Genomic DNA, 22,625 nt, shown 5'->3' on the forward strand with positions numbered 1-22,625 from the left:
TGTAATTTTATGACTGCAATTATAATCACTAGGAGGTAATACTTGCATTATTGCAATAAAGAAAGAATGCAGTTGTAATGTCATTAATTTTTAAAATGATAAGGAAAATATATAATAGAGCCTGGATGAGGAGATTACTCCATGATGTGGCAAAGAACCTCAATGAAATGACCTTGTACAATATTGAAATAAAATTGGAAACAAGTGCCACATAATGACTTACTACTTCCCTTAATGAATTTAAAAATATCTATACATAATTTAACTTTAATAACTTATATCAAATTGTTGATAAAATAACATTTAATTCTATAATATTGTGTGAAAATGATAATATTTATCAATGCATAACTAATATATAATATAAATAAAATAAAATATATAATATCATATTATATATTTATAAAAAAAAAAAATTGTATTTTACTATTCTTTTAAATATATGTTACAAATGAAAATGAGTTCGTGTAGTACTTTTTAATATATAATTAATATAAAAATAAAAAATCTTATAAAAATCTTAATCAGACATAAAAAATGTTTTTTTTTTTAAATTTTCAAAAGATTCAAATATTGACATATTAATGATGTATAATCCATTCTAAAATCTCTAGAAACACAAAAGCTATACAATATTAATCTACTATTTATTTATTAATGGTGTAACAAATATTTGTATAATGTCAATTTTATATGCTTCCTTCTATTATATGTATCTTCAAATAAAACTTCTATCGGCTACCCTTGCACCTCCTTTTGGTGCAAGTGCTAGTATAAATCTAGACAAATTTTGTAATTTGGAGAGCTTAGATCAACATCAGGTCATAAGATAAAATAGCATAAGAATGTGTTGCTATTATATAGAGAAAGTAGAAATAATACTAATAACATTATATTTTAATGTTGACAAATAATAGTATATAATAAGAAATAAAATAAATATTATTATTTATAAAATTGATATATGTTAATACAACTTTGTTATATTTTATTTTATTTAAATGGAGAAGGGTTAAAATATATTTAGAAGCAGAAAAAAATCAAAACATTAAATAAAGATACCAATCTTCCTATTACGAAGTAATTGGTAAAATATTTGCGTGTTATTAACAGAGACCGAGAGGTCTATATATACAAAAGAATAAAGTGATATTTCCTACAAAAGAAAGCTAACAGATAACTACAGCTAACTAAATATTAAAAACATTCTAATATATACAATAGATTACCAATAGATTACCATTAACTAATAATAGACGTTTATCCATTATTGTAATACTTTCTACATCCTACATGCCCTAGCAATGCTTTCACATTTGCATGTACGTCTTGTGGCATTACATTTCAGATTGAGTGAAGGCAAAAATTTATATGTACAACACATAATTTTATTTTTTTTCGGGGGGGTGGGGGGGAGAGGGGTGTTAGGATCCTCTACCTGATGTATGAAAGGAAATAGACTGGTTACATTATGGAGGAAATTTATACATGGCAGAAAATGTATTGTTTCCTGAGGGGAGCATTGTTGCTAAAGTTACAAGCTCCATGGCTGCAAGAAAGCACCAGAGAATAGCTGAACATTGAGCTTTGAAAACTGCTTAATGAAAGCATTATAGAGATGTTGAGCTCCAATGGAAAAATGGCTAAAGGGGTGGCTTTTACTCAACTATTATACTGTTGAGAGTTTCTTATCAAAATGTCAAGTAGTTCTGTTATATCTCATGCTATTGGAAATTTGGAACTAACTTGATAACAAGGCTATGCAATTGACAAAATTATACATTTAGTATATATCAAGTGGTATTTAAATAAACCATACTTAGTCACTTCTCACCTGTGGAGAGAAGCCATTGATAACTAACAATGCTTAATCAGATATATAACATGGGCTTATATCTAATTGATTCATGTTTATATGCTCTTATAAAATCATTGTTCGGATAAAACATAGAGCTTTTCTTTGTTTATGAATTGTTATCTTCAAATTCTTCTTGCTATCTTATTTGCATCTTGAATAGTTGGGATATGTATAACTCACAATTCTCTATGAATTTCCGACATTAGTATCCTACTGTGCATTGAATTAGTTGATGTTTAGTTATACATCTAATTTTCATCCAAATGTGAACAGGGATACACAGTCCACAAAGGATAACTCTAGTAGCCAGAATTGTTTATAAAATTAATGGTGGAAACTAAGCAATCAATGTATAAATATTGCTGGTAAGATAAATTTCCAAACTTCTATACCTGATACAATATGAATCAAAACTACCATTATTGGTGCCAGGTACCCTTATTGGATGAATTTCACAATCTGATAAGGTTTTTCCAGATGAGTGTGAGAACATGGAATTTCAGTGAAAAGAATTCTGAGCATGTTTATGAAAGGCTCCTGGAATGATGATGCATTGTCTAGCATGCAAATAATTCCAAAAATCTTCTCTAGCATTCCATTCTCAATTCATTTGACTCCTTTGGATGTCTACAGTGCATTTACCTTGGATTTATTGATTAACAATGTTAAAACATGTCAAGAAACATAAGCAGAACAGAGCTCTCTAAAAATTAAAAGGAAGCCAAAGTAAATAAACATTGGTACAAAAAGAAAACCCAAAAACTAAAGATTGAAGAAGAAAATAATTGGTCCTGAAATATTTAATTACCTGAACACCAAGGTTACACAGGTCAACCACTAATTCTCGTAAATAAATGATAGTGAGTTCTCTAATGTTCACTATTGAACTTATGCTAGTGTAATCATTTAGTGAATTCACTTCTAATGTATATTTATTACTTATGAAAAGCATATTTCATCCAAGGCAGTCCTGAATGTCAAACAACTTGTGTTAGACAACTGATTTATTATATAAGGCATGAGTTATAAATAGCTAGAATTAAGGTTGCCCTGTTGTCAAGTGCTGTTCTGGGTATAAATAATGAGCTGAGTTGCACAGAGAACTGCTTACACATGCCTAAGAATTGTGCTACAGTCTTTTTGCATTTTGTTCTTCGTTCTTTCACCTTTCAAAACACACATAGAAGTTTTGAATTATGTCCAATAAAGTAAAAGTTATGACCATTTAAACACTGCCCGTTTCACTGAAAATCACCATATTGAAAATTGTTAGGAGATTAAATCATGAAGATATGCAATGTATAAATGTATTATTAAATAATTGAATCCCTTCCACTGAATCCTATAAAGAGTTGTAGATTTGGAAAGTTACCAAATGAGGATGTAAGATCATTTGTCCCTTGTATCATTGTCTGAAATAGGATTTAGGAATTATGGTTAGAACATGAAATTGTTTCCTTGGCAGACTATTGATAAATGTGATTGCATTGGGAATATATGGTTTGGAAAAATGTCACTGTGGGCTTTGTCTTCTAGATATTTATTTTCTTTCACGTAGAATGCCAAAATATGGAAGTGAGATGATCGGAACATTTTTGTGTCGTAAACAGTCATTGTCATTTAATACATCCATAGATGCATTGCTTAAGATTGTTTGACACTCTTCCACACTATATTTACCAATAGACAAGTGCATTAGATACACATTGCATTAGCTTATAGATATGTTTACCTTAACAATGATTCCGAGTGATTTAGATTCTATCATGCATGTTGCCCAAGTCTTCCTGGATCCTTTCTGATGGATGGGCTCCTTCAATGGAGTAGCACACGAAAGTGTAATGCTTCATGACAAGGTGAATATCACTTTGATGATGCTCTCTCTCTTCCATTTCAAGTTACGGAGAATAGGCTGTATAGCACATTGATGTACTACTTACCTATCTTGTGACCTACTGATTAGAAGAGTATATGAATCGTATTTACTGCTTACTTTCTCTCATAGACTTACATGTGGTATCAAGGAGTGTATGTCTATCTTTGCAATGTAGAATGACGTTCTCATGTCCCCCGTTTGAAGACCTAATTGAGATATCCCCACCTCTTTTCACATCATTCCAATTTTGTACAGTGTACTGCATGGTGGTGCTTATGGATTTGGTGCAAAAAGAGCTAAATACTTGTTTGATCACTTGTAGGTGTTTGAGATTCGAGGTGTGATTATGTGAGCATTGGGACAAGTTGACAGGTAAAACCTTGAGGAGTACATGTTTTTGTGATATTCATCATGAAACAGCTGATGTTCAGATTTGGTACTTCTTTGTCCAGGTTTACAGGTGTTTTGCAAAGTTGGACTTTGATGGTGATAGGTATACAAGCTGTCTTCAGTTTTGAGAACATTTTTGGACTTGATTGGAGGCTTGGAGTCTCATGTTGGTAATCGTTGACTGTAGGTACAGCATTGGTGGTGATTATGGGGTCATGGCAATCTAGGTACATTTTGCATTGACATGACATGATTAGGTTTGTGTTGGTTTGGCAATGATTTGGTTTGATATTAGGAGGTTGTTCTTATATCTTGGATGCTTGTTTGATTCCTTGACCATGGTTACTCATTTGTGCACATGTTTCACAAATCAGATTTTTGGTTGATCGGTGTTTAAGTCTTTGGTGTCTACAAGATTATACTCTTTGATATTTCAGTTTGTGAATTACTAATGTTATGATGAGTTTGCATATTTTGATGTTTGTAATCTATAGGTTATGCAACTTGTAGGTGTATATGGCCTATTTAGTTGCAGTGGGATGAATTGGATGTGGACTGTCATATTCACTAGATTGATTCACTGTTTTATTGTTGGCCTTGTTTATTGTCATGTCTTTGGTGTCTACAAGATTATACTCTTTGATATTTCAGTTTGAGAATTACTAATGCGATGATAAGTTTGCATATTTTGATGTTTGTAATCTATAGGTTATGCAACTTGTAGGTGTGTATGGCCTATTTAGTTGCAGTGGGATGAATCAGATGTGGACTGTCATATTCACTAGATTGATTCACTGTTTTATTGTTAGCCTTGTTTATCGTCATTTGTACATTGGTATATTTGCTTTGAGATAAGATGATGGATGATAATCTGTGATGATCCTTACATTGGCAACCTCTCTTCAGTTGTCCTTTTCATTAAAAGTCTGTAATAATGTCCCTCCCATTTTCTTACTTTTAAATTATATAACCTTTAGTTTGAAAGGTTGCATCTTTTGATTTTTAAGGACATCTCACTTCATATAAGAATGCTAATTAATTTCATTTAATATTTTAAATAAGATTTATTTTATATATCTCATTTTATTTTAGTATTTATGAATTTATAAATGTAATACAATTTATATGATATCATGTTATAGTATAGTTAATTTAATAATAATAGATTGTATCTTATTTTATTAGTATTTAATATTTATAGACTAATATTAATCATTAATGTTGCCATGATTGATATCAAGATTAATAATAATGCTTAATATCATATTTATTAATAAACAAATGTAAGAAGGTATTTAAATAGAGTGTATATGTTTAGGGTATATTTATAACATACACACTAATTAGGGCTCATGACAAGTCCACACCTCACAAATTTGCTTGTCCTCAAGCAATTGATGTGAGAGGCTTTGGCTGCAATCTTGTTCATTGTCTCGCATACCTATGTGTTAAGCACTTGCAAAATTAGGTGTGTTAATATATGATGGCCTATGTAAGAGCATATGAATGAAAACACTAAGCATACATGAAGTAGACACATCAATGCATGAAAACACAATGCAAACACGAGGTAGAGATATGAATGCATGAAGACGCAAAGAAGACATGAAGAAAACACATTAATGCATGAAGACATGATGTATACAAAGAGTATAAATGATTAAAACTCTGTTAGATTATTTTTACAATTTGAAATAAGCAAAGGGTAAGGAATATTTTACCGACTTTGACCATAATTGTTGCACTCCTCTCCTCTGTCTGGAAATCAAAAGTTCTTGAAGATGTGTGTAATAAACCCTGCCTGGTTATAACTTAATAACTCCAATTTCCTTTGCTAATTAGTGGTTTGACATTGTGTGCAAACACATTATTAGTATTACTGTTCATATGTTGTTTGGAATGTTTTTTTTTTTTTTATTCAATTTTCGCAAGAATGTAAATCCAAATGTAAATGACAATGCCAAATAGACTTAGTAGCAATTGCAAATATTATATTCACTAGTTCTGATTTTATAAAAATTAAATAGCTGCAAACTGTATTACAATTGATTGAAATATGGAGATATGAAGAACCTGATTTAAGACACAATAGTGATCCCTGCAAGTCCATACAACTCTTGAGCAAAACAATTTTACACCAAACAGATCACAGCCTTTAGAATTTATTATCCAAGCTACAACAGCCAATGTGGCTTCTACAGTCACCAACACTGGCCCAAAGTAATGAATTGCAGGTCCCTTCTAGCACCCGCAGACCTCTATAAACCAATCTCAGGCCTCCTTACTGAAATCACAGGACATAATTTTCAATCGCAGTCCTTCTTGATCAGATAGCAGGGCCTGAAGCAAATGCTGGCCTCTCTAAACTTTGTTGCAGGCCCCTAGAGGTTATACACAACCCTCTGAATATGTAACGCTGCCTTGTAATGATATAGCAGCCACTCAAGAAGAGATCGGACCCCCCACAAATGGCACAAATGTGGACACCCAGGCACATGAAACTTGGAGTTTGGTAGCAGATAATAAATCAAAGCTGAAACTGTTAAACTAAGTGCCCAGGTAGGTCAATAGCTACCAATATACTTGTCTTTAAGTGCAGAATATAATCAACCTCAACTTATTTGCAAAAATCACACTCAGTCAGATTAGTCTCCTTAACCACAGCAATCACAGAAAAGAGACTTTCAATTCAACTAAAATAATTCTCAGACTTAACCACAATACCTCAGCTGTGGAAAGAACAATCAGCTTCAAACCCTTATACTTCAGCAAGGGCACATACATCATCAACCTCAGATAAACTCACCAAATCGACAAAAGCAAAATAATCAATTGGATGCCTTTCCCATCAAATGGCCTTTCATATTTATAATCTCCAAATGGCACAAGTTTCCCAAATGAACTTCACTTAAGAAGCTTCCTCCACACAACATTAAAATATAATAAAGTGCCATTATAAAATAATTTATTAGCTTTTGGCTCCAAAAATGACCTTTTCCACCATAACATAATAGTCTAACAAAGGCCACTGTTTCTTGTGCCCACAATTTAAAACTTTTCAACCCGGTTCCAACGAACTATGATACTAAGGTGACCAACATTAAACACCAACAAAAATAGCAACCTCAACATATTTAGATGAATAATAATAATAATTCAACCATCTTGCAAAAACAACTAAAGAAGCATCAGAATTCAAATCTGACAACACCAAAGTGATCCTAATGAAGAAAGATGATGAATGAACTTGGTGGGGTGACTTACTATAAATAGACACTCCCTCCAAGATTCTTGGAGCCCAAACCAAAAGCCCAAAATAAAAACTGAGTGCATCACTCAACTCCTCTAGCTCAACTGAGCTCATCAAAACCAACTGCTTGACTTACTATAAATAATAAGTCCCTCAAATAGAGCCAAAACACACCATAGGTTGTTGGAAAGTCTATGACCCCACAACTGAAACTCTCAAATCCCACTGTCAGCCCACCAGGGTCGCAATGGTCAACTGACCAAGCCAACTGCAGGAACCTTTTAAAAATGGGGACATTACAATGTGTCTTTTAGCAACTTTCCTTGAGCTAGCACTACAATAGGGTGTCTTAGTAGTTATCCCCTCACTGCAGACTTTTTCTCACATGCCTATTTCTGTAGTGGATGCTAGATTTACTGTTGCTCAAGTTTCGACATGATCTACTTGGGGCTCCCTTAGATCTTTAGCCATATTGTGATTCTCTTGCCCCTGAGTGAGCAATTTACTCCTCATGTGCACATTCCCTACCCACTCAGTACGTGCTTAATTTTATAGTGGATGGTAGATTTACTGCTACTCAAATTTGGAGATGATCTACTTGGGATTCTCTTGCCCCAAAGTGAGCCATTTACTTCTCCCTTTGTGCAAACTCCCTATCCATTCAGTATGTGCTTGATTCTATAGTGGATGGTAGATTTATTGTTACTCAAGTTTGGACACAATCACCTCGAGATTCTCTTACCCCAAAGTGAGCAATTTACCCCTCCCCCTATGCACACTCCCTACCCACTATGAATTTAAACAGAAAGAATTTTGAATAATGGCCCCTACTCATAGGCTAACAATAATCAAGGTTTAGCAATCATTACTAAGTAAACAATTTAATTGATTTTGAGTAATGACATTTATATCTTGTAATTCTTCTAGTAATTAGCATGGTTTAACTTTGATTCCTTCCTTCCCTCTTACACCTATCCTAAGGAGAGTGTGGGTTTACTTGTTGTAGGGCGCTTGACACCAATATATGCTTTGATTTTACTTTGTCTCTCCCTCCACAATAGCATCTATCAACTCCTAGAAGCATAGTGAGAGAATAAGAGAATTGGCTAAAACCATCTATTGGTACCCATAATACACTCAGAAATTTAAATTTTCAATTTATGGTCTTGAACTCCTTCGAACAATGGTTCAAAGTGGTTTGAAGTGGTTCGAAATGTTTCATCTTGTAGGTTCAGTACCGAAGTCCAGTGATTTGAAGATCAAAAGTTCAAAATTCAAATCTTGTGTTGTAGATTCGAAGTGTCAAGGTTCAGATTAAGGTTCAAATTCCTAACGTACAAATTCAAGTGCCATTATTAGATCCATCAGCATGAGGTTCAAAGTTCAAGGTTTGACATAGTGTTGCGATTCGAATTCAGTGTTTCAAAATGCAAATTCAATGGTCCAGATTTCAAGTTCGGACAACATATGCCAATGCTCATGATCACATTATTACTATCAATTAAGTTATAAGAGACAGGAATGTCAATCTATTTATGGTGTATAGCCCGATCAATCGAGCACATAACTGTACAAATAGTTTGAATGATTGGGATCGGTACTAAGATTACACCTAGCATATTCCGCAACAAAGACTCGGAGTGTTGGGTGAGAGTTCACTTGTTTTAATTCACCTTCACATTAAGACACATTGGGTTCATATTTGATGCTTTAAAAGGCAAGCATGAGGCTATCTAAGCTTCTAATCAGTCCCCAAAGATCAATCAAATGCTGATATGCGGAAGATTTAATACCTCAATGATGGTCAACACAATGAATAAAGATGACATCCCGAAGTAATATCAGTGAGGCTTCACCCATTTTTGGTTCATTCAGATATAACAAGTGTTGTATTAACTCCTATGGTGGTCGGGATCCACGAGGTTGGGCAGTAATGCATAAAATATGCGAAGAACCACACTCATCATTCCAAGAAGGGCATGCTCGTATTTGCAATACCAAATGACAAAGATGCAACTCCATGAGTATTGACTCGAACCAAAAAGGTCAAAGTCAAATATCGTATTGCACTATCCCCTTAGCAATTCAAATTGTTAATTCTTATAAACTGTCGGTTAAGATATTGATGGGCTAGACCCGGGATCAATTATCCTCTCCATGATCATCGATGCTTTATATCCCTGTTGCCACATTAAGCTGCAGATAGAAACTTGATCCCATGAAGCCATTTCTAATCGTCAAAGCAAAATATCAATACAACTACATCTTGTTTGTGTCATGGCTATAAAACCTGAGGAAGATTGATGGCTCGTGATTGACTGCAAGGGATAAAATAACAAGTGTCAACTTCCATCAAACCCAATCTGTTGGAGCATCGACAACGCATGTGAACTCTTTGACTAAATACTCAAGTTTGGTGAGTACGTAGCGGGAGGTCTAAGGGAAATTAGTAAGAGATCTTCAACATGGATGCCCATGGTGGAGATAGAGGTATGCCATCAATGTCACACCCGTCTTGATAACATGGGAGGTGCGGGCCCAAGAGCAATTGTTCTCAGGAATTCGACTTGCAGACAAACAAGAAAGAAAGAAATAGTGGCGTTTACAATAAAGTTGAATATGCATGAACATGGTAATGACAGACACCTGCCAATTGTTTGACATAATGCCCGAATCATAAAAGCATTGTTTAGCGTATACCATTGGTGGTTTACATAAGAGACACGATTTTGAGATTCAACTCATGTTGGCTCCATTCCATCTTCAAGCTTGAAGGTAAAAGTCCCAATATAAAGAAAAACGAGCTCCCCATTGTCGATCGAGACCCTCATGAAAGATAAATACAAAGATATGTGATATTCAACAACTGGCCCAATCTACAAAATGGCAGATTCTCAAATGGTGTACCACAATCTGTCACATGGGAGGCATTGAACACATGGATTGGTAGTTGTCCATCGTATGTTGAAATTGTCACAAGTGTTATTCTATGCAGAGATGTCGGACATGGCATCTATCACACCACAAGTAATTGCCAATGATGAGCCAATGTAAATATTCTTAAATGTCCGAGAACTTCAGATAGTTTCTTTCAAAGCAAGAAAAACTTGTGAATTTGATGCACCTGAGTCATAATCGAAGGAGGTTAGAGATATTCCAGGCTTTCCTTTTTCTTGATTGGCAACGACATTGACATGATGTTGGATCACATTGAACTTCAAGTCTCAGGCCTTCATTCCATAAAGATCCCAGTGAATGAGGAATGCGCACATGTGCTATTGATGTCATGGCATGTCGAGCATCCATCCCAAGCATGACATCAAGAACCAGAAATAGATCTTGGAGTAACAGATTTGATCAATCCTCATATAACAGAGAATTCTCTAGGAAATCCACACAACCTTTGAAGCAATATATGAAGGACACATACCTAACATATTGAGAAAGGAAATAAATCCAAAAAAAAAAGGAAATCAGTTCTCGCAACTAAAAAGTAAGTTATCGGGAATAACCAAGTGTTAAATAGGCTAGAGAAAGGCAATTCAAGGGTTTCAATTCTTCTAAGAGGAAAAGAAAGCAAATTGTGGACTGTGGAAGAGCAGAGCTTTTTCTTTTTTCTTTTTATGGACTCGATGCTAGGGACGGGGGAAATCTTGATTTTAATCGTAATGTAAGGGAGGGAATGTTTATTTCTTCTAAGTAGTGATTCTGATGCAAAGATGTAATAAGATCTATGTAATCTTTTGCACATTAGAGAAGGGAGATACAAGAGATAATTGCATATCAAGACTTTGAGTTCGAGCATTTATCTTTCCACTAATTATGATCTTTGTATAATTTTCAGTTTTCTCTAAATGCATTTTAGTATCACTGTTTTCCAAATGCGTTTGTCTTCAAGGTTCCTAAAGCTTGGACTCTTCATTTTCTCAACAGGATGGAAAGTTTTTTCCTTGTTTTCGTTCTCTTTGTTATGTAAAGTCTAAACAAATGGACTTTGTGTCATTTATTCATTATTTCCAATTGTTCATCTTCCTTTTCGCATCTATTATGTGTTTACGTGTAGATGTTTGTAAGCCTTTCTTGCTTTCAGGTTAAAAGCATTATCAGTGATATTTTAGTTGATTCATTGTAAATCTTACACTGGGAGCTGTACCCGAATAAATTCAAAGGGTGCTTCCGCTCTTCAATAGCAAAGTGACCCAACTATTAGTGCTAGTTAAAGTCTTCTTGTCTGGGCGTCTTTGGGTCAATTTGTATGTATTTATTTTGAAGACAATCTGTTCACTAACACCATCCCAATCCCTTCACATTCATGTTTACTTGGAATGAATTTTATGTATATTCTGAATAACTTGTAAATACTTCCATTTAATTTTCACTTGAACTTTATTTCCTATTTCAATATATTCACTCATAAATGTATGAGCTTTGAATAATATGTATATGTAAAATCATCTCATATACTAAATAAAATGTATTAATATTATAGTTCACCCATAATAATATGACCAACTTAAATTAATATGCTTATTCTTTTCCACTATTCTCTTACTTTATTCCATTATCCAATATCCTCCGACCCCCAATACTTTCTTCCTTATCAAGTGGGCTTTATCATCTTATTAAAATGGTGTCCTTTACCCACTAAAGGTTTTTGGTCTCTGTGTAAATGCCACAGGTTTCTCACTTTACTTTTATGATTCACCCTTTTTTTGTTTTATTTCTTTATACCTACCCTTATTTATTTCTTTAGTTTCCCTTGAACTCCTTTACTTGTTTCTTTCCCCAATTCAGATAGTGCTATTTCCTGATTTATACGTGTCTTGAATCATAGGTGATTTGACACCAAAAAGGGCGGGTTGATACTTATGTTCTTATAACAAGGAAATCTCCAATTATCTGTGGAAACAAAATAATGTGCTTGCTGTCTTATACTGGACGTTCCTCCCAGTGGTCATTGTTGTGATTATTTATTCTCCTGAGTAGGCAATAGTTATTTGCCTATATTATTTTAGTCTTTCAAATTCTTGTCCATTGGTGGTAGTCATATTTTTCCTGCCTTATGGGTTGTGTTGTGTTGGCTGTAGGATTCAGCATGACAACACCAGATGGATTTCTTGGCTATTCTATCCTCATCACTTTGCTAGCTCAAGCCGCTTAATTTTTTTTATTCAAGGCTTTATAACCTTTATATATATTCTTCTTGTAGTTTATTTACTTCTTATCAGATTTCTTTCTCGTCTATTTGATATTCTTCACTCTCTTTAAATTTAGAGGTTACAAATTTATATGGATTGATGGATGTTGATAATCTCAAGTTTTTTCGAAATGTCTGATGGGATTTGACATGCTTCTTCTATTTTAAATCTCCTTTCTACTTTTACCTTGCAGGATGGCAGGATCAAAGCTCTAATACCACTGTGATGATCCTTACATTGGAAGCCTCTCTTCAGTTGTCCTTTTCGTTTAAATTCTATGATATTGTCCATATTATCTTACCTTTAAACTTATATAACCTAGTTTGAAAGGTTGCATCTTTTGGTTTTTTAGGACATCTTACTTCATATAAGAAAGCTAATTAATCTCATTTAATATTTTAAATGAAACTTGTTTTATATATCTCATTTTATTTTAGTATTTATTAATTTATAAATGTAATATGATTTATATGATATCATGTTATAGTATAGTTAATGTAATAATAATAAATTATTTTATTTAATATTTATAGACTAATATTAATTATTAATATTAATGTGATTGATATCAAGATTAATACTAATGTTTAATATCATATTTATTAGTTAACAATTGTAATAAGGTATTTAAATAGAGTGTATATGTTTAGAATATATTTGTAACATACACACTAATTAGGGCTCATGACATAGTAAAGTGTTGGGACCTGTAGCACGTGTTTTATCACAATGTCATGATAGCTTGGTTACACTTTTTAGAGGGAGCTTTTGACAGTGATGGATTGGCATTGTAGGATTGATTATTGATATTTGTTGTCGGTGTATCTTCTTGTTTGAGGCTCATGGTTTTGGTTGATTTTTAACGAGGAGATCATTATAACAAGGTCATAGATAGCTTGTTTAGGCACTTCAATGGGAGCTTGTGACAATGATGTTTGGCACTTGTATCTTCTTGTCTCAGAGATCTCGGTTTCACTCAGTACAGTGACATTTCATTTATGTATGGATGATTTTCATTTAGGAGCTGGTTAACACGATGCCATGGGTGATTCAGTAACATGATCTAGAGGGAGTTATTGGTAGTTATGTAGATTCATTGTTTGTAATAAGATCTTTATTGTTTGTAGACATTTTGGAGGTGTTCTTAAGTCCTGTTGTTCCAAAAGGATTTTTCACACTTGCAAGCTCAACTTTAAGAGATGGTTATCTTCATGCCATTGAAGATGTCGATTCTTGGTTTAGGGTGTGTTTGGTATTATGTCATGATTTACTCTTGACGCTAGTTAGAGGTTCAACATGATAGAAGTTACCTTATGACCAAGATGTTTGCTTTGATTGCATGTTATCTCCTAGGAAGAGATGCCTAGATCATGATGTAATGTTTAGGTTCCTAATTCTATGGTTGGAACTTTGACAGTTATCTTGTTTGGTCCTCTTATTATTGAGTACTTTGGTCTTCCTAGTTATGCAAGTGTTGCATTTGAGGTTTAGCATGGATTGATCGGTTACAGGTGCTCACGGATACCCTATACTAGGCATATCCATCCTCATGGTTGCATTATCCTCGCAAAGAGATTCATCTCTTTCCAAGCCTTATAGATACCCTAAACTTGGCATATCCATCCTCACATATGCATATGTCATTAACTCTAGCAGTATATACTGATCTTCAGATATGTATAATCTCTACCTTAATTCCTTACTAGGAATAGCAACATTCAAATGAGAATGTCCTTGAACTTAATCCTTATTTTCTGGCTCATATAATCTCTTATTTTGCAAATGAGAATCCCTCTACTTAGTTGCTAAGAACTAAGTTCTCGTCAGATTTGATATCTAATGGCTGCCTATTCCTTTTGCTGTTCAATTGATTCTAGATGCCTCAATGAATTCCCTATCTGCTGGTATTCTTATTTCCTTTTATCTGACTGCATTTGATAGTTGAGAGAGACTTAATTGTATTGATTAGTGATCTCAAGAAGGATCAAATTCTATTGCTGATGCAATGCTACTGCTTCTTCACAGTGAATGAATCTTGATTGCTAATGTTATTCTTAAAATCACCTTGATCTTTATTTGTTGGACAGGATTTGTATTATATTTGATGCTGCAAGTCTTCTAGTTGTTATAATTCTTGCTGGAAGTGAGATCGATTACTGTTGTATCCTTCATATTGCTGTGGTCCTTTATCTGCTATAAGAGAAATTGATTGTTTCTGATGATCTTCAAACCTTATTCACTGATATGATCTTCATGTCTTATTTACTGAGATGATGTTCAAGTAAGTCTTATTTGCTGTGATGGTGTTCAAGTCTTATTAACTGAGATGATCTGTAAAGGGTGAATAAAATAAAGAAATAATCCCCCATGATTCTGAGTGAAGGATTTCAACCTCCTTATGTACATTGCAGAAAAAAATGGTTGCATCTCTTTGGCATTAAAGACATGCCTCTCTTATAGTTTCTTATCTCTCCAAAAGAAGTCGCATACTTCCAACAAATATTATTGCAACTCAATCCTCATTGATGAGAATTACATTACTGGTATTACTTTATCCTTCTTATAATTGTTGGCCATCTTGCCTTTTACTGTTTCATTAACAACTCATGACAATGTATCCATCAATCATGTGGATTCTCCAAGTTATATTATTGATGTCTTCGCATTATCATTGCATTGATTAATACCTTCTCAATTTATCAATTAATGTAATTATTGTTAAATAACTGTTGTTGTCTTTCCTTAGTTTATGCTCAGATGATATTACTATCTTCAAGTTTCGATTAATACAAGTCAGCTATGTTCTACGTCCCTATTATTGATGTTGCTTGTATCTACATCTTCCTTGGTTGATAACCATCAATATTCTTATAGTTACTATTTGCACATCCTTTATGTTCAACGACTTTTAACTTTCCTTGTTGAGCTATAGCTTGCTCATTATCATTTGCAATATCCCCCTTCTAGAGTTCACAATATACTGTTGTTGTTAGCCTATTTCCCCTTGGTCTCATAGGCTAACCAGGACATGAAAAGCACTTGGAGGTCATTTGCCCCGGGTAATTTCAGTTGCAGTTCATTCTGATGTGATCTGAGTCAATATGGGCATTTTTGGACATCCAGTGACAAAGGATTGATGATAAATTGTTTTATATCAACAAATCAATTATTTATCATCAATAAAACTTATCATGCTTAATAAAGTTATTTTATGAAGTTAAATTTAATTATTCAACTTTATTAATGTATACTCTATGACTCAATAGTTGTGGGACATATAAATGAAATAGTCCCCCTTCATTTTATAACAGGTTGGAGATATAAAGGTAAAAGGGGAAATATCAAAGAAAAAACACGCAGATAGAAATAGGAGCCGCAAGAAAATAGGGGCCACAAGAAAATAGTAAGTTTAGAAAGCAATGTGTTTTTTATCCCACATTGACGAAACGATTGAGCCCATGAGAAAGTATATAAAAAGAAATGAAGGGCTCTCTTTTTAGCATGCTTGGATAATTTGTGAAATTGGCAATATTGTGGAGATTATCTCTAGGGGACAGAAACCCTATATGCACTTTTCCCACTGTTCAAGATTCAGTCAGTGGGATTTGTGTACTGAGCTTCAAGGTAAATTTGTCATTTAAAATCATATCAATCACTGTTACTGTTGTTTATCAAGATTGCGATTTCGAGGAGGGTTTGAGCTGAGAGTTTGAGTTTAGAAAGTGAAGTACCAAGGATTTAGAAGAGATTAAACTGCTGTATCACATTTCTTCACTGCTGTATCAGATTTATTCAGACCTTCCTAAGCTGTCAATCATTGCTGGAAACAATCTGCTGTGCTGGAGACATTAACAATACATCAGAATTCTTCACCCGGCTGTGAACCACTACCAAGGGAGCTGCATTAGTCTATGATCAATTGCTGGGCACTGTATTAAGTTGATAATAAAGACAGAAGACTGGACGTGGGAAGCAAGGGCTATTGCTATATGTTTTCATCCATAAGCAGCATTATGGATATGCACTAGTAATGTTTGTACTCATTGGACTAAGAGAATTTAGTATCAAACTTCTGTTACTTGTTCTTAGTACTGTAGTACAAGTTTGAAAGACTTAATGTATGCTTTGAATAGATTTTGTTGATAGTGGAAAGCGAATGCAATGGTAGTATTTAGAATTTATTTGAGTTATCAATCTTATTCTTAAATCTGTCCAAACAACTACAAACCTTCAAACAAACAAGATAAAACTCAATAAGCCAATTGTTCAGTTGCAAGCAAACTATTTGACAAAATCACAGTAATTGGAAAACAAAAAATCAGTAAAAAGGGGCAGACCTTTACATTGTTCCATGTGTTTCGTATGGTATTCTCTGTTTCATGGTAAACTCCTCCATCAAAAATCTCCCAAAGACATATGAGTTACTCCGTACAAGTCGGTACTTATATTTGATTGATTGCATTGAGCTGCATTACCGATCTTAATCATCTTCCCGGGCAATTGTATTCTTTCATACAACACGTCGATACTCCTCTTCAAGCCTCAGCTGCGTCATTATCTTGGGTTATAAATATTTGTCTATGTATAAATAGGTTGTCGATCCCTGCCGCTAATGAATTGCTTTATAACAATACTATATGTTTGTAATTGTAAATAAGCAATGAAGGCTGATACTATAGTTTCTATATCTTCATGTCCTGAATCGAGAGCAATATAGTCTTCTATAGAATTCCCAAAATTGTCTAGTAATTATATTATTATTATAAATTTGTTTATTCATGTGTATATGTATTTATGATTTATTATTTTTATATTTTATTGTTATTGTTATTAAATCTTATTTCAGATAAAGGGACATCACACTTGCATAGATATGGATCTTGAGCTATGGACAGATGGCTAGTTCTGGAGGATTCATTTTGAAAGGTGGATAGCATGGTTATCTCCTTATGCGTATGTTGAGATTAAGATGTCATTATGGGGATCTTAGCAAATGTTTTATTGGGATAATCTCCTTTATTGGAAATGGATATTTTAAGTTTGATTTTCTTGGTTTGTGAAGCTTACATTCATGTTGGCATTGTAATACATATGTTTGTTTGATATAAGAAATTGAATAGGTTGGGTGTTGTTATGGCTTTTCATTTGGGGTTGTAAGGAGATCATACGTTACACAAGGTTGCTTCTTTGAGGTGTTAGTAGAAGGACAATTTATGGTCTATAGGTTTTCTTTCTTCATTCTATGGTTTCTTTCATGAGATTCATGACTATACTATTTGGGAGCATGGTGACATATTTGTGACAAAGTATGCACCTATTTGGGTTGCATGTGTGATAGTGCTTTGTGTTTTGATAAAATTTGTCACACCTTGATATGAATATTGATTGGCAGACTTTATATGCCTTATTTTCAGATTTAACATTACCCATGCAACAGGAGTTCCTGGATAAGTATGCTCTTCATTGATAGGTTTGATACTAAAGACTTGATTGCATTTATAATCTGATATGTGTTTGGCATGAGTTTACCGATGTTGTTTATATCTAAGAGGTATGGATAGCTAGATGTATCGGCATGTGTTGTGGATGTCATTTCCAACAAGCCTTTGTTATCACATTATATTTGATGCTTGTGTTCTTTGATTGATGCATCTTCACCTTGGCTCATTCCTTCTTTTCCATAGTTGGCATGTTGGAGGATGAGATGAGTTCTTGCCTGAGATAGAACTCGCCATTTTATTGTAAGTATCTTGATGGAGCACAAAAGCATGTTGGAGATTCATGTGGTTTCATATATGGTTATGATGATGCATCTCATTGATCAACCCATATGCAATGTGTACAAACAAGTGGGAGAATGTTGAGAATTAGGTATTGTACATCTTGCATAATATTTATAATTTCTTATTTATTATTATTTGTGGTGTATTTAGGTATCTAGGGTACATAGAGGATTTTGGGACCACTTTATATGTTGTAAGTAATATCAAGGTATATTTTGAATGTAAATCGTAAAAATGTATTTCACTAAATGTTGGGAAAAGATATTTAAGATGAAAATTTAGTACCTGATATAAAATGAGGAGTCAATAGTATTGTGCTATATGCTTTTGTGGTGCATAGTTTTATCTTACCACTTGGTTGTGTGTGTGAGCTTGGGTCTATATAAGCAAGCACACATATCGCGGTTTAGGTTGGAAGTGTGAGTGGGTTGTCATATTATTGAGTCTTTCTGAGTGCATATGTGAAGCATGGCATGGGATACATGTAGATTCAAGCTTGGACACACGAAGGGTGCATGAGAGAGGCTTGATGTTTTAGAAGTACTCATTGTAACTTTGTAAATGTTTTGCATTGATTTATTGCAGAATAATAAGATGGAGTATGAATAGTTTTAGATGTCTGGTTTTTCCCTTTTCGGTGTTTCTCTATGGTACATCATGTGTTATCTTGTGGCTTGTTTATTTGACCTCTACACATAATGGTTATTTTATAAGCTTGTATACATGCTTTTCTCTCATAGGTTATGCAGAAATTGGATTAAATGAACTGCATAGTGCATTACCTCCTAGCAATTACAACAAATATCAAGCAAAGTGATATAGTTTCTAGCACTCTTGAGCTTCTTGCACCTTTCATTTTCTTTAATGGCTTTAAATATGCCTCCTAGAGGGCAAATCAAGATTGAGGAATATTCAGGACCATCATTTCAGAAATTTGCAAACAAAGAAATGCAGGCTTATTTTTTCAGCACATTTGAGAAGAATTATAAAAGATTAATGCACACAGCATTGAGATATTAACCTCTTCCTACTCCACGAAGATTTAAGAGATGTTAAAAAACACTTGACTAAAAATACGTCTTCACTACATTCTCTATTAAAAAGACCCAACTAAAAGCTTTTCAGCACTCTACTCCATTGGCTTGTTAAATGTTACTTGTCTTGCATTTATAGTGCATATGGTTGAGTCTAAGATCGTGTTCATTTGTCTTATGTAATTTCTGATGAATAGCTAGTGGATTTGTTCTTCCAACTTGGTATTTCCAAAACTTTTTTCACAATTTGTCAAAGTTGTTTGGTTGTTGCCATTCAATTTCTTTTTCTGGTTGAATTAGCTGATGCAAGCTAGTTAAGTTTGTTTCAGGTTCAATTGCACAATTTTGTAATTCATGTTTTACTGATATTCTGATCAAACATGCTGCTGAACAGGTCATAAATCAGTGATAAATCTTTGTGTACCTAAACCAGTGATAAATCTAATGGTACCATACATTCTTGTCAATAAATTAAACATCATAGGAAAAGGTAAATGTCATTTAAATCATGGTCTTGACCAGGTCATTTGGGACTTTTTCCTATCCTCATATGTACTGTTCAAATTTCGTACTCAAGTTTTCATGTTCTTGGGCTCATGCGTTCCATTCTAGGAGACACCAGAGTAAAGTGAATAAATACGCATTTCTGTTCTAATAATGGGCATAATTAATAAATTGTAGTGAAGACAAATGCTTCTAATAAAATTGAGTGTGAACTTTTTCATTAACACTTTGGCTCACACTCTATAAACCATCATCAGAACATAATGTTTTATTTGAGAAAAAACTGCATATAAAAAACTCCATGCACAACTATGATAACTTCTATTTAATTTATATATACACAAATAATATTTATTTTCAATTAATATTAATTATATATAAAATTTAAAAAATTAGAATTCTGCTCAGAGAATTCTGTATTATCTTCGGCAGCGAAATCTGCAGCAAATTACAATTGATCAAAATATCTTTGAAAGGTGCCCTAAATTTACACTAGTTATTGACAGGAATTCTAAGTGTCTAACACATGAAACTTCTATGCAATCTCTCTGTGAAATTGCCCCAGATATGAATCAAGGGTTTTCATCCTCTTATTCAGTAATGCAATTCAAAGATTCAATCTTCTAATTCCAGACCTTATGGGGCCATATCCTCAGGTCAGATTGAACCGCAATTCCATGCTCCTAAGGATAATAAAAATCATTCATTATTCTTCCAACTCCTTGCTTGATCTTCCTTGTATACCTTTTTTCTTTGATGGACAAAATTGACCTTATTAAAACTTAAACTCAATTTAAATTTAAATTTATATTAATTTATCCTTCTTAGAATCAGGACTTCTAGGAGGGGGCATTACATAGAATGAATGAAATAAATTGCATAACCCACTTAATAAGCAAAAGGAGAAAGTAGAGCAGAAAACAAGAAACAAGAAGATGAACTCTAAGCATACTACAAAATCAAAATTAAAAGGAAAAGGAAAAGAAATTAGATTCACTCTCCTTGACCTTTAATTTATTCCCTCTTTTTTCTAACGAAATCTAGTTATGCAATATATCTCATTTTCCTTCTTATTCATAAATTGTGCTTCAAATACAAAAAAATCCTGTTAATCACAATGTTGATAGAAAAATTTGCTGTAGACTTTTACTTCACAGACGATGCAAAAATCAAATCTTTCATCAAGAAAGTACAGGAAATTTATCAAAACCAATTAACATTATCAGCTGCGAAAAAATCAATCTTTCAGCCAGCAATATGTCCGCTACAGACTGAAAACGTTGATCTAAACTAAATTCGCAGTTATTTGCAGAAACCTTACTCATTCTGTGGGTGTTCGTTAGCGATGAGAAAGAAAAACTAAATCTTGAAATGGTGCGGGGAGATGTTTACCTCCTAGCAACCCCGCATAGGCGATTGTTAATTGTTGAGACATTGATAAAGCCATCTTCTGTTTACGCTCTGCCTTTCCTTCTTCTTCACTTCCGGCAGGGTCGCCTACTTTATCTTCTCCTCCCTTTCCGCTACTTCCAGAGAAATCTTTCCGCCCCTCACTGACTCCGCACACTATAATTTGTCGATCGTTTGATATAAAGAGGAATCGATTACAGAGACCAGTTGTTACGAGCTCTTGAAGACACGGTCAATGAGGTGCAAATAAAGACAAATTGTTGGAATCGGTTGAAATTTGCCACCTCCTTTGAATGAGAAAATATTTGAATGGGAAGAGTGAGAATGTGTAGAAGCGACCGATGACGCTGCCCAGTTCACACCATGGTCGACGTAACTGTTCGCCGCTCATGTTCAATTTAAGCATTTAGAATGCTTGGCTGTCGGTGAAATAATGCACTGAAATGAAATGAAATGAAAGGTTTTAATCACGAGATCAATGGTCTAACGGATCAAAAGAGAATCCATTAATCGGCTGATCAACGCATTTGATTGAGAAAGTTTGGGACACTCCGGGGAACGAGGCTTTTTGTTGTTTCGTGGACTTTAAAAAAGCTTTCGAAACAGTGCCACGTAATAAACTGTGGGATAGAATGGTAGAGTTGGATGTCCCTAAAGAACTTAGGTCAGCGGTTTACAGATTATATGAGCAGGTCAAAGCTAAAATCAGAACGACAGAAGGGATATCAGAAGATTTTGACAGCAACATCGGGGTTAAGCAAGGGTGTCCGCTTTCTCCAACACTATTCGGGCTTTATATTGACAAGTTAGAAGAGTGGATAAACAAGACCAATGGTGAGGGGGTGCAGCTGGCCCACTTCGTGATAAGATTGCTCTTATATGCAGAGGATCTCATAATTCTTGCTAGAACAGCTAAAGGTTTGAAAGAGCACTTGAAAGCACTAGAATTTTTTTGCCATGATGTAGAAATGCAAGTTAACACTAGCAAAACCAAAATTATGATCTTCTCACTAAAGAAGAATAGGGGCATACAAGACAAGTTTTTGTTTGAAAATAGCCCCCTCGAGATTGTGGAAGAGTACAAATACTTGGGCATCGATTTTCATAACAAACTCAACTGGGATACTTGTAGATTGAAAAGGATCCAAGGGGGCTGGAAGGCGTTATACTCTTTACAAAACAAGTGCAGGAACACAGAATTGTGGGATTGGACAACCATGAAAACTCCGTTTGGTTTGCTGGTCACTCCGGTTATTCTATACGGATGTGAAGTGTGGGGCGGTAGTATGTCCAAACAGAAATGGCGGCAAGTAGAAAGAATT

The 22,625-nt window shown here is 34.1% G+C and overlaps 1 protein-coding gene across 1 annotated transcript in view; it reads right to left on the reverse strand.

Annotated features, from left to right (window-relative positions):
- The window catches only part of LOC149572916 (protein FATTY ACID EXPORT 2, chloroplastic-like), a 52,833-nt gene extending 31,156 nt beyond the window's left edge, over window positions 1–21,677 (reverse strand). The window contains exon 1 of the mRNA XM_089814023.1: window positions 21,286–21,677. Coding sequence (XP_089670149.1) covers window positions 21,286–21,340 — 55 coding nt within the window. The 5' untranslated portion in view covers window positions 21,341–21,677. The remainder of the gene's footprint in view (window positions 1–21,285) is intronic.
- Window positions 21,678–22,625: the final 948 nt, after the last annotated feature.

Source organism: Cupressus sempervirens, chromosome 2 (genome assembly GCF_028749045.1).
Source record: "Cupressus sempervirens isolate cs-2001-9-10 chromosome 2, ASM2874904v1, whole genome shotgun sequence".
Classification (NCBI taxonomy): domain Eukaryota; kingdom Viridiplantae; phylum Streptophyta; class Pinopsida; order Cupressales; family Cupressaceae; genus Cupressus; species Cupressus sempervirens.